Below are 13,600 nucleotides of genomic sequence, written 5' to 3'. Positions count from 1 at the left end.
CCTTGAAAAAAGGAATCTCTTATGAGCAATTAAAAAAAGGAAGAATTAATTCACTCGCCATCTGCAGTAAAGGTCTCCTGAGAATTTTTTCCTGCGAGGAAACGAAAAATGAAGAGCAGCAAAGATCCTATTTGCTTTCTCTGAAAATTACCTCGGGGGCAGAAGAATGCTTTGTTTAGCAATGAAAAAGGAGGCTGCTTCTCCAAAACTCTATTACTTCTCTTAATTGAGTTCCAGTTTGTTTGCACAGTTTTTTAGCAGCAGGGATGAAAGACAAGAGCTGTTTGTTGGTTCCTGAACACTGCCACTTGGAAGCAATAACCTGATTCTGAGCCACCTTACTTCCCCAGGTCAAACGTGACAGCACTATAACTCAAGGCAAACACGCTGTGTAGGACAGAGAGCAAAAGGACATAAAAAACCCCAAAGCTGCAAAGAAACGCCTTTTCTTGCCCTGCTTTTTCTGAGAGAAAAGCCTCCTTTTTGCTCCCATTCACACAGTGCCTTTGAGGTCTTACAGGAAAGCAATTCAGTGGACAGAAACCAGATGCATTTAATTCCAATAAGGCAGATGGGAAACAGGGAAGCCTGCTTGTGCACAAAGAGAAGAAACTAGACAGAAAAATCCTATCATTTAGTTAAGTGGTTGCAATAGGTGAGCACCTGTCCACAGAAGATTGCTTCCCCCTCCCCTTATTGGCCAAAGAAGAGTCGCCATGACAGTGACAATATATAAACAAAAGATGATTGAACACTTTTGCAGATGGGAATTGAAGGAGAAAACCAGATCCATCTCTGTAAAAATGTCCCTCAGACTAAACAATCCTTTCTCTTGAAGACTTGAAAGTCTTCCTACTTGCGTGGGCTACCATGCTACATACCTACCTCTTGCTGTTGAGTGATGCTTAAATGTTAGGAAAAAAAGAACAGTGGTGGTATTTCAGAATCCTATTTCTTTTCTTCACATTCATGACTCCCAATAATGACACCCTAGTAGTCCCTTCTTTTTGCAACACTGACCTAGCAAAAAGGCAGCAGCAAAAGTAAGTTCAGAGTAAGACACCCATGGCTTCTGTGAAGGACTGAATGCGCACAGCATAGAGCTAGAAATTGCCCTCAAGAAGAATCAGCCTGGTATTATGACTACACCTCTCTCAAAAGCTTCATGCAAGTTTTGGGTATTCTCGTAGTCACAAATCACAGAGTCTCCTTCAAGTAAAGATGTTGTTAACAACAGTAACAATCACCTCAAAAGGAATTAATAGCACAAAGTTAAGTTACAACATCTCCCCCGACAGAAAAAAGTACAGATGGACACGTTTAATTAACAAACTGCCATTACATAGCAATTTCTGGATTTCAAGTTAAGTGTTAAGAATCATGGCAAAGTATCTCTTGCTATCCATGCCTTTAGAGCAGAGTGGTTAGCCTGCATCTCTACCCAGAGCTTTAAAGCAACTACACAGATGCAGGACTGTTGATAGCTTTGAAAACAAAGCACTCTGCACACTTGCAGATGCATTTGTTGACTGCAATGCACTTCTGAGCTTAAATACAAGCACTGCCAGCATACTGGAAAGCAAATGAAAAGAGTCCCTCCCAATCCACAGAAGAATCAGCTTTTCTTCTGTGCTCCCCTCATCCCTACATACCGCCATCTCCACACTCCTCGCTGCCACAACATCTTTGGGTTTTGCATCTTTGGTTCCAATGTAGGAGCCGATGGTGTCACAGGACCAGGGAGAGTACTGGCTGTAGTCATTTCCTTTGTATTTCCCAGCTACCTTCAGGTCTTCATCCAAGTACTGTACGAAAACAAAGATCTGGTTCTGTAAGTGAAGGGAAGAAGCAGCTTCACAGCCACCACTACTTATTTCAACAGCAATGAACTTGAAAAACACCACCAGGATTATTTTTTTTTAATCAATACATCACCATTTGGAATTGGGCCAGAGCAAGCATGAAATACAAGAAATTCTGATCACCTGGCTACACTCCCAGTGCTGACTGTTCGCTTGGCCAGTATAGAAGTGGTATTTTGACCTTGGTTAAAACCCACAAACTTCTATCAAGCTGTTACTTAATTTTAAACATGTCAGAAGCAAACAAAGCAAAGTCCAGTAATGGTGAAGACTGACTATTTCAATTAATAATGGCTCAAAACTAACTCCCTTCATTGCACCAAAACCAGCTTAGGATCACTGGTAGATCCGGCAACCAACAGCCAATCAAGAAACTGGAGACTGCACTATCAGGGCTTCCCATCTGGAGCACAAAATCTACATCCCCCATCACTTGCCAACACTGCACCATTCCTACTTTTTTGTTGTCTTCACCTACTAGCACGCAAAAACTCCGAAGCATTTTCTAAACATGAGAGCAAGTCACATTTTTGTCAAAATATGCTTACCTCCTCTGAATGAAAAGGATGAGGCAAGGTTGGTGAGGATGCAAAAGGAGGTGGAGAAATCACCTTCCTCTCTTCTAGCTGGGCCATGATCTCTTTTCTGCGTCGGTGAAGTTCATCCAGGCTGGGATGAGGCTGAAATGAAGACAGAAATACGTTACAAAGCTTCTGAAGCATTAATGCACAAAACTAGTAATTTCAAAAAGGTTGTTTACCCGAATAAAATACGATAACCACATACTGCAAAAAAGGAAAAATACAGCGAATAGACAGTATCATTAATGAAGTGATCATTACTTGTTATTATCCAGTCTATCTGTTAACTTTCATGTTTAATATAGGACACAGATGCTCCTACACTGGCCAGCGTTAGTGCAAGACATGCCAAAGGCAGGGATTGTTATTTGCCTACAACTGATTAGATCCTCAACTAACCCAGCATTTCTAACTTTTAAAATTACTAATCTTTAAGTCACTGGTAGCTCAACATGAACTCTGTGTTCCAACTTCGCAAAGTTTCCCCTGGAACGTGTTCCAGTATGGCACATCCCCCTTGCAGTCATATGGGGGAAGTGTTGATAAGACACTGATGTTTTTAGTTATTGCTGGGTGATGTTTATACTAAACCAAGAACTTTTCAGTTCCTTGGGCCCTGCCAGCAAGAGGGCTGGAGGGGCACGGGAAATTGGGAGGGGACACAGCCAGGACAGGCAACCTGACCTAGCCAAAGAGGTATTTCATACCATATGACATGCTGAGTATATAAATTAGGGGAAGAAGGAGGGGGGGGACATTTGGCATGATGGCGTTTGTCTTCCCGAGTAACTGTTACGCGTGATGGAGCCCTGCTTTCCTGGGGGTGGCCAAACACCTGCCTGCCGATTAGAAGTAGTGAATGAATTCCTTGCTTTGCTTTCCTTGCATGCAGGGGTTTTGCTTTAGCTATTGAATTATTCTTATCTCAACCCTTGAGTTTTACATTCCTTTCCGATCCTCCTTCCCACCCCTCTGGGTCGGGGGAAGCGAGCAAGCGGCTGCATGGTGCTTGTTTCCCAGCTGGGGTTAAACCACGACAACTTCTACTTTGAGCACTAAGTAGCAACCCACTCTTTTACATATTAACATCATCACAGTTACAGAGTTGACCAGTAACTAAACAGCTTTCCAGATTCCGATCAGCTTCATCAAATATACCCCCTCCCTAAAGTTCAAACTTCTAATTCCTCACAAAACCCACCACTTCACTGCAAAAATATTCAAGTAGTTTATAGTTTCTCTCTCAAACAACTACAAACCCACCACATAAAAACCATACCCTGTGGCATGAAGGTCTGATCTGACCGAGATGCGGAGCCACTGGGCAATAACCCTCCGTTTGCTGGTATCTGTCTCTGGATTCAGGAACGTAGGATGGTACAGCTGCTTGTGGAATTTCAATGGGTACAGGGCTTCCTCGGACAATCTCCTCTCGCTGATACGGCTGGACAGGGGGATACACGCGACGGCTGTCATAGTGCGGTGGGTATATGGGTTGTCCCATGGGAGGATACTGCTGTGGCTGCGTGTACTGTGGGCTCACCACACGATCCTGAAGGTAGGGTGGGTAATGGTCTAAATAAGGTGGACCAGGTTCAGGAGCCGATGGAGGAGGTCGGACAAAGCGAGACATGGACTGAGTGGGATAGTAAACTCCTGAAATAAGGCAAGAGGAAAAAACACAAAAAGGATACAGAAAGTAATCATCGCAACCATCCACAAAAAAACCTGTTTCAAATACTCGAGTCTACAAGTATTGTGAAGAGAAGGGTGTAAATTAATTCACATTTGTTATTTTCCCTCACTGTAACTCGTATTTCTACTCAAAAATTAACCACAGAAAACCTTGAAAAAGCAAAAGCTGACCCAAAGCTCAAGTGACACGGTTCAACCATCTAAATGTGATCTCAGGAAGGTGTAAAAGGTATAGTAGCTGGAGAAGAGGTGGTGTGACTGAGCACACCACAGGTACCACAGAGGTGCTGCTAGCATACCAAATGGAAATAATGTCTCTGCAGATTGATAAGAATGCTTTTAGCTAGACAAGACCTAAAAAGTAAACTGAAGATTAGCCTGCGTATCTCTATTTTATGCAAGTAAAATTCTATTTGTCCCAAGGTATCAGAGCCACTGCCTGTGTTGGATTAACTATTATTTAAAGTTACCTAAAGAATTGTTCTACCTCTTGAAGAGTAGAAGGAAATTTCAGTACCGTGAATCACCAAAGACTTCCAACATCACACCTCTTAGTTACCTGACGCTTTTAGTAATCTGTCTGCGATCTCTGGATAATTTAAAAGCATGCATGAATATGAACACATGGTCAACACCACACACATCAAATTCTGTGGACAACCTCAGATCTTCATTTGCACACAATCAAATGTTAAGTTTTTTTCTCCTTCTTCAAAACGCTCTGTCACTTTCTCAAAAATGGTCTGTACCCCCAGCCCCCTTTCCTTTCTAGGTTTTTTTTTTTTTTTTCTCTTTCCGCTTCTTTTGGTCTTTCATTCTTATTTTTCTTTCATATTAACTTCACTTTGTATCATTTATCTCTCCAATCTTATGCTGCATAAGAATAGCTCCCTGTCTTTATATACAGCTATAAATTTTCCTTTTAATCCCCTTCAGTATTATCTTTCTCTGCTTGGTCTCGTAAAACTTTTCCTCTTAGTTCCTTTTTTTATGATGTTTTCTTTTTGCGCCCTGCCCTTCTCTAATTTCACTTGTCTCTACCCATACACATGCAGACATTTATGAAACACACACACTTTTCATTAAGGACGTAAGTATTTTCATCCCTCAAGCACAAACCCCTCTGCTGGTTAAAGTTTATTTCCATTCCCCCTGCCCCCCAACTCAAACTGAATTAAGGTTTACCATATTAGATCCTTGACCTAGCCCAGTCAGGAAAAACTGAAGAGAGGAGCATCTGCTACACTGGATGGATACCTCTGCTTTTGCTCGCATTAAAGTCCTCAGTCAAGACACAAAAAGCCTGTCAATTTCTATTTTATTATACCATCACCACATTAGTGCCTATACTCCATGCGATATGCAAGACAATTTCAACTTGGGGCTTAAGTAAACAGCAGAGTGGGAAGGAAGAATAACATCAGTACAAAGATGAAAGAGAGCTTGGTCTCAAAACCTACCTTGTTGGTAGGGTGCTGGCTCGAATGGTGGGGCAGCTCCTCTAGGATCTTGATAAAACATATCCGCTTGTGGAGTATTATACAACTGAGACCCCCGTGGTACCATTTGCAACTGCTTGGTGACAGACACTGAAGGCAGGTCTGTTGGAGCCCGAGGGGGTACAGGATGAGGGTTCACTGGCAAGGCAGAAATAGAGCTCTTGGGGACAGATTCCAGCCTAAAAAGCAGAAAGATGGCACTGCTCATTAAGGCCTGATATAGCACACTACTTAAAAACACTGTTCTTTGCCTATACTCCATGTTCTGAAGGCTTACATCACCTTCTCCAATTAAAATAAGCAAACGGGGAGAGTAAAGCAGTTTAAGAGTTTTAGCTTTAATTTTCTACTCTTTAATCACTTAAACTCAAAACCAAACAAAACAAAAAACAAACCCTGTTCCATTTCTTTTCTAGAGAATGGGTTTACTTTGTTTCTACTGCATATTTACACACATGACACTTGGAACAAGTTAGGAAGACCCGTACAAGTCAGGAGGAGATCCAGGGGCACTGCTACTCAGATGTTCCATCTTCCCTGGCTTCAGAGCAGTTTCATAACCGGAGTCAGTCCCTCGAGAAATAAGTTGCGTCACCGTGCTGCCTGTTGACACAATTCCATTTGGCAGAGCAGAAGCTTTTCTATTGGGCAAGTCCACTCCCCCTTCCTCCGAGAGGATAGCTCCTGAAGGCAGGCCCACCTCATTTAGCTGGCCCAGGGAGGCACTCAGGGGTCTTCTGGGAACCAGACGCTTGTTCATTTTACGGAATCTTCAGAAAAAGAAGCCACACAGGAAAAAATTGAAACAAGAAACTAAAAGGAATTGCATTTTCAAGATTTTGCAAACGCAGATGCTACCAAAAGTTTCAAATTTTAATTCAAGCTCCCTAAGGGCTTGCAAGAATATCTATTAGACTACAACTTCACTGCTGTCTGAACAGTTAATAGCAGTTTCAATCAGAAGAACAAGGATGGATTTTTAATGACAACTCCACCAAGAATTCACAGCTAAACCTCACGCAGCAAGTTTAAAGTCTTACTTCCTGTACATATATGCATTTCAACTGTACAGAAGAAAACCAAAACCAAACATCACACAAAATACTACCTATAGTAACAGAAGCTTCAGAATATAGACCACAGACTATTCAAGCCCATTTTATTCAGAGAAGAAAGTAACAGCAGAGAGTTAGTGACAAATAATGAGGATTCACTTGTGCATCATGTGGCCAATAATAAGCCAAGTCAAGTATTTATTTGCATGTGCTATCCTTTAAAGCAGTTTGTTAAGATTTATGTTACTATACTATACACAGCTTATACCATTTGTGTGGTTTGACAAATAGACTGCAGAGACAAAAACTCTGAACGTACTGTAATTCAAAAAAATGTAACTGCTTCCGACAACAGTCTGAACAAGCATGAACCTTTTAACTAATGTTCCACAAAAATCAGCAGACTTATGGCACTGGAGCACTGAAGAGAGCAAATTCCAGAGTTGAAAGTCCTCCACTAAACATCCTGCCGTTAGCTTAGACACCGGAATGCAAGTGGGAGGGTGTATTTGTAGGCCTGCGTGTTCCTGCTGTTTATATTGCAGAACAAGAGGCAATTTCTTCAACAGGGTTGAAGCCAACACTTTGATATCATACCTAACAAGCTAAGCGAGATGGTAACACAGCCTAGGAAGGTGCATGCATTATTGTAGCAAAAGGGGGCTGTTATACTCTATTGCTCAATCTTCAGATAGTCTTTGTATTTGCCCACATGCAACAGAATTAACAGCAATACTAGAAGCAAAATGTTCTTTTTTGGTTTTGTGGCTGTTTTGTTTTTTAGATATGACTGAGCATAGAGTCAGACAGTGTGATACCACTGTACAAATTTGAGCCGTTGATCTCTTAAGAGTTCATTGACTGTCTTCTAGCCACCTTCCTAACTCTCCCAATTTCCTGTCTGGATTAATCTTTGCCCACATAATCACACTATAAATTCAAGCTACAGCTGACAGTGGGCATCATTCAGAATGCATTAAAAGAGAGTTAACAAATTAGGCCATCGCCACAGTAGAAGCACTTGAGCAGGGGCAGACTACAGCTTTCTAAACATGCTGCTCAGAAGTTCTTCTGGCATCTCATGTCAGCTGGACACAAGAGGCAAGCCAAGTGAGCTTCCCAGGCTGAACTTTGGGTTTTACTTGGGCATCCTGCTCAATACCCAAACCAGTTGCTCCCTGAAAAGCAGCAGCAGGACACTGGGAAACCACTGCCGTGTTCTCCCTGCCAGTTACTTCTGGATGTCTGCCTCCCATCAGGTCCCCTGGAGGTACATTGTCCAATGGCTCCTGACTCTCTGAACGCTTGCACACTACTTTTAAGACAGGAGGACTGGCCATCCCCACCCATTCATCTAGAACACAAAAGAATGCTCAAGAGAGACAGGAGCACGTATATAAACACCTATTCAATCAAAGGTGACAGGAAGAGTTGATACAACACCCTCTCATGATAAAAATACTTAGAATAAAAGTAGTACTATGCTGCCCTCTGGATTGTTCTGAACAGGTTTATGAACCTTTGTTGCAGTCTCCACATGTGCAGGACACAAAAATAATCTAAAAAAGTTTCATATATGCCTATGTATACTGGGTCTTTGTCCCTTGTCCAGAGGGGAATGAGCTGCTGCTGTTCAAGCAAGTGCAGACTACAGTTTGCTATCTAAGGCTTTACTACACACTTCCCCATAATCCTCCTGCTAACTTAAAGCTACATGTAAGATACAGGAACTACATAACAATGGTAATGCATATTATTCATACTAAGCATTTTAAAAAGGAGTAACCCTAATGCAGTATCTACTCAAAGGAATTAAGCCAAGATAAAAGGTACAAGGAAGAATTTGAACTCAGAAGTCCCCCAGCCACCTACAGAAACCACTGTACCTTGAAACAGAACAACCACCCCATGACAACATTATTACCAAGACATACAAGTCAGTCTGGACAAAACAAGTCTCTTACATCTGCAAAGCTGACAAACAGCCCTTCTTGATACATACAGCTAGTTCAGAGATACTAATACTGACTCACCACTCTTGTTAACCATCCAAACCAGCACCACCAATCTCTATTTTCTTAACATCATGACGAGAGAGGAAAAACCCCAACTGCTTCTGCAGAACACAAGTATCAAAGTCCTATTCTCTGTTCATTTGAGTAACTGCCTTTGTCATTCTAACACCATGTGCTCTGTTATTTTTTTCTTCCTGTCTTGCCTATGCACCGCATGCTGGCTATACAGCCAATGAACTGCCATAATAATGTTTCAAGTTTTAGATTAAGGAAAATTAAAAAAGCTGCATAACATTTCCAAATCTTTGGCATTTTATTCTGATTGGAGAAAAAAACACCTCTTCTTTAAAAGACATTAACTATTTTAGCCTGAAAACCAAGTTTTATGTACTGTATAAATTATATTGTATTTTTTTCTTTCAACTCTTAAATAATCCATTTTACTTTAAAAAAAGTTAAGACAACCTTCAGAACAGCAGATAACTGGGTGCCCCCTCCTGATCTGTAATGCATGTAGCTTATTTACTGCAGGCTTTGTATGACCACCATCTTTTAACCCTTCAACAATAGCTTTAACCACTTTAAGGTTACTGCATGTGCAATCTGCCAAGAAGTTTCAAAGAATAACTGTTGCAGGAAAAAAACAAATTGCAATGATAATTTCTAGCTCTCTGGATAGCCCTAGCAGCACAGAAAAACAAGAGAACCCCTGCCATCTGGAGAACTGCCAGGAACCTAGCTGAATATAAAGGCAAGATGAGAAGTACACACAAATAAACGAGCATAATGGATGCAGACAGCATGTTTAGTCACACTTAAGAAATAAGAAAAACAGCCCACCTCCAAAGTCTCAAATAACACCCGTGTCAACATAAGACTTTCAGAGCTGCATTACTGCTGAACAAGGCAAAATATCCTGTATTTAAGAACAAACAATTCCAAAACTTGAGATGACTGCTAAGTTTTTCAAATTATTTCTTGCTAACATGACAGACAAGTGATATCAAGGAATGAGTACAGGAGGCACGCATGACTCACGTGTAAGACAAAACAGAGACTGGACCCATTTCTACTATAAGAGGTAACACTTACTTTTCTAGCTCCTCCTGTGAATGTGCAAAGGTGCAGCTGGCCCCTCGGGGGCATCCTCCTCTCTGTTTCATGTCTCTGCACATGTATGTCTTGTACTTGCTGTGTTGAGGAGGCTGACAAGGTTAGAGACACCACGTGAGATACCTGAAGACAAGTACGCTTAACCAAGAGCTGAACATACCCCTCTATTAAAAGGCCCAATGTTTGACTGTTAACAACTCCTTCAATTTAAATGTTCCAGAAGTACCTACTGTGAAATAAATGACTGGAGCAGTATTGGTATTTGGTTCTTCAGAACTACTGGATTCAGGAATTAATATTTTGACAACTAAGTCACTATCAGGTTTTTAAAACATTGTTATCTGAATTCCTTACTGAAGCTTGATTGGAACACAGCTGTATGTTTCAGGCCACAGTTAAGTGGACAAAACTGATACAGGCTGAAAAAATTATCATGCTTAACCAGAAATCACCAGATATTCATCAAACTTTGTGGTAGATTGAAAGTTTAGTCAATTATTTCTCCCTTGATTTCTCTTAGCTCAAAATGGCACTTGATGAAATCCAACTCTCATAGACAAAGGGATACTCAAGACCCCTTTTAGCCCACTTTGGACTAAAAATCTCTTCACCATCTATAATAATTATTTCAGTCAATCGCTGAGAATGCAATCTTACTCCTACACACATCAGCAGGGTATGGGTTGTCTTCTGTATTTTTCTTAGTTAAGTTTCCCAAGAAACAATTTACTGCAATCTTACTGTCTGCATATACACCCATGTGCCAGTCTCTCTAAATAAATTTTGACAGAAGGCCAGAGGTGGTCTCAAAGACATTTAGGTTCCTACAGTTTTTAAGGCAGAATTACATCAGTGGCAGAAATACTTTATCAGAGCTCCCACTGAGGGAAAAGGTCTGTAAAATAAACTTTTGCTTCCTGAAAAACAGCCAAAAGATGTAAATCTGTAAGAAGCCACCTGCAAACTGATTATTTTTATAATTTTTTTTTTGTCATCTACTGCAGTGAAAAAAAAGGATTTAGGCAGGGTGCACGTAAGCTGCACAGCCTTCTGCTGGCCACTGCTGCCAGCCAGCAGTACTCTGCCCAATGATCAGCAGATGTCCCCTTTCTCACTTGGGAGGCTCTGAGTTCCCTTCCAAGCAGCACAGCATGTACCAGGTCTAGGCGATGGTCTCACCAGAACAAAAACCCTCACTGTTTTTCCCACCACGATTCCACTTGTGTATTCCTACTGCTTTTCTTTCTGCTGGTAGCAGTGCTCATTAAGCTTCGCAATGAATGCAAAAAAGGTAGAACAGCAGAAATAATTCACTTCAATTTTGCCTCTTTTTTTTTTTTGTTTTTGGCAGAGATAATCTTTCTACTAGTTCTGCTCCCCAAACCAGCTCTCCAAAAGGATAAGTGCCAAAGCAAGGGAGGGGGTGGGGAACTGCGTGACAGGCAGCTCTGTCTTGCAGCAGCAGCTAGCATTTGTATCAACTTAGCTATAATACAAAATGAGATCAAAGGAACATGTGGTAAGATAACTATGAGGTAAGCTAATTATGTATGTGACAACATCATTTTCTTTCAGATACAAAAAAAGTTTCAGGAATGTGAATTGCATCTTTATATGATGTTACCCCAAATCTTCAAACTTTACAGACCACTAAGTACAGGTATAAGAATAATTCATTAACACAGAGCCATCTGGCTGAAATATGTCCCGTTAAAACAAACCCAAGAAAATTCACACAGATGATAGTGCCAGGCACCCCGACCTCTCTTCCCCACCCTCTAGTCAGGAGGGTTGTTTATTCATTTCCCTAAACTTGCAGCACAATCAGACTGTTTTCACCCTAGTGAGCTGTGCAAATTAATGCCACGGGTATAGGGGGGCGTGAGGCGTAGTGATTTGGGTTTTTTCCTTTCTTGTTCGTTTCTTTTTTGATAAATATGTCACAGCAGTGATGTTTTCCATCAGCTCTTTGTCAAAGCAAATCTCCTCCAGGTGACATTAGTAAACCTCTACTATTAGGTACTGCCAATAAAATTTAGGGGTAAGCACTTAAATTATTTGGCTTTTACCTGTTGCTGATCTGTTCCTTTCTTGCTGTGATTCTGGATATAATCAACCAAGCCGTGAACCACAGTCCTCACAGCAACTAGTCCGTTTTCCAACTGTTCCCATGTCGGAGGTGGAGCATCTATTGCATTGACAGCAAACAGAATATAAAAAGAAAAATCAGAAGGAGTCTTCCAAAACCAGGTATGGAGAAACCATCAGTATTGCAAAACTTCACCAGACAACTGAAGAGATTTTATCAGAAATGTGTTATTAGATAAAAGCATTCAGCACCTTAATTCAAGGGAAAAGCACCACTTAAAGAATAAAGCTACCTATAGACTCAAGATTAAACCACACAAAATACCAAACGAGTCAGCAAGACTAGTATTAACACGTCAAATTATTTCCTTTTACCAGAATCTCCACATATCACAAGAACTCCAGAGTAAATGCATTGTACAAATTCCGCATGTAATTTAAAAAAAAAAAAAAAAAAAAAATCAGGCTGAAAATCTCTCTTCACATTCAGACCCCAGTAGGTAAAATCATTCTGTACAAATACCATCACTGGCCTAGATCACACAGACACAGTCACTGAACAGCAACAGAAATTGCTGCTTCTCAGATGGAAAAATGTCACAAGGCGCATCTATGTATCAGAACACCCTCTAACAGAGCAATGTGAATAAACTCTACAGTCGCAATTCTATAGGGGCACTTGTTTCTTCTAGCCAATTTCCTTTTCTAATTGTTTAATCCATTCCAGCAGATGACACTCCCACCACGTGCCTACACACCCTGCTGTAAAACAGAAGACCTCAAAGTGCCTTTCAAGATCTTGGCATAATTACATTCTATTCTGCTCGCAAGGACTACACTTCCAGAGGAACCTCAATGTACCTATAGAACAACAGGGAAGCAACTCAACAGCACAGAAGAGAAGCGTCAAGATCAGACTCACCTACTGAAACTGAGTAAGGCTACTAGCAATTCCACTTTCCATATCAGCCTTTGGCTAACAAATTTGCAGTACACACAGAGTTTTGTCCCTGACTTGTTACAGCATGAAAGATTTGGGAAGAAAGCACTGCATCTCCTTTATCTGTAAAGTACAACTGGTCCCCATTTGAGAGGTAACTATTTGCTTGAACAAACAAATTGGTAACTAAAAATTTTTACCTCCCGAAACCAAAGTTTAGGTCTTCACAGCATTTTGATATTGATTTTGATAATGCTAATAGGTATAAAACAAAACTTCAGCCACAGCACTCTGTTCTGTCCCTTCCCTTCTCCCTCAGGCAGTCCATCCTCACAGTGCCGCTTTTTCAACAATTTCCATTTTTCTCTCCTGTCAACAACGTAAGATTTTATTTCCCAGTTATACTCTTTCCAACTATCGTCCCCTTCCCCGACTGTCCTTCACACCTTTGCAGAACTACGCATGAACAAGGAAAATACTGAATTCCCTAGCATAACAAACCTTTCTTGCCTAGACTGATTTTTTCCCAGCTTCTGTCTAATCAATCCATCAAAACTGTACTTTAGAATCCAAAACTGTTTACACAGAAGGTGCCTTATGATTTAACGCTGCCTCTGAGAGTCTTCCAAGTGAAATGTCTGCAGGCTAGAGACCTCAGATCAAAAACTAATACACAGAATTTCTAGAACAAAGAAAAAGACATCCTATTTTTAGATAAGTTAATAGAAGTCCTTAATTTGGTGTTTTCTTGA

At 40.9% G+C, this 13,600-nt stretch overlaps 1 protein-coding gene across 10 annotated transcripts in view; it reads right to left on the bottom strand.

The window, feature by feature from the left end:
• The window catches only part of RC3H1 (ring finger and CCCH-type domains 1), a 66,065-nt gene that overhangs the window by 15,848 nt on the left and 36,617 nt on the right, over positions 1 to 13,600 (bottom strand). For 6 of the 10 annotated variants that reach the window (XM_056355815.1, XM_056355813.1, XM_056355821.1 and 3 more), the window contains exons 8-14: positions 11,890 to 12,008; positions 9,800 to 9,912; positions 6,126 to 6,407; positions 5,599 to 5,816; positions 3,723 to 4,099; positions 2,411 to 2,542; positions 1,653 to 1,823 (exon numbers count right to left, since the gene is read on the bottom strand). In XM_056355815.1, the coding sequence (XP_056211790.1) occupies positions 1,653 to 1,823; positions 2,411 to 2,542; positions 3,723 to 4,099; positions 5,599 to 5,816; positions 6,126 to 6,407; positions 9,800 to 9,912; positions 11,890 to 12,008 (1,412 nt within the window). The remainder of the gene's footprint in view (positions 1 to 1,652; positions 1,824 to 2,410; positions 2,543 to 3,722; positions 4,100 to 5,598; positions 5,817 to 6,125; positions 6,408 to 9,799; positions 9,913 to 11,889; positions 12,009 to 13,600) is intronic. The other 4 variants (XM_056355816.1, XM_056355817.1, XM_056355819.1 and 1 more) reach the window with 1 other exon arrangement.

Source organism: Falco biarmicus, chromosome 11 (genome assembly GCF_023638135.1).
Source record: "Falco biarmicus isolate bFalBia1 chromosome 11, bFalBia1.pri, whole genome shotgun sequence".
Lineage (NCBI taxonomy): Eukaryota > Metazoa > Chordata > Aves > Falconiformes > Falconidae > Falco > Falco biarmicus.
The sequence above is the reverse complement of the archived record's forward strand: the minus strand, read 5'-3'. Positions and strand labels throughout refer to the sequence as shown.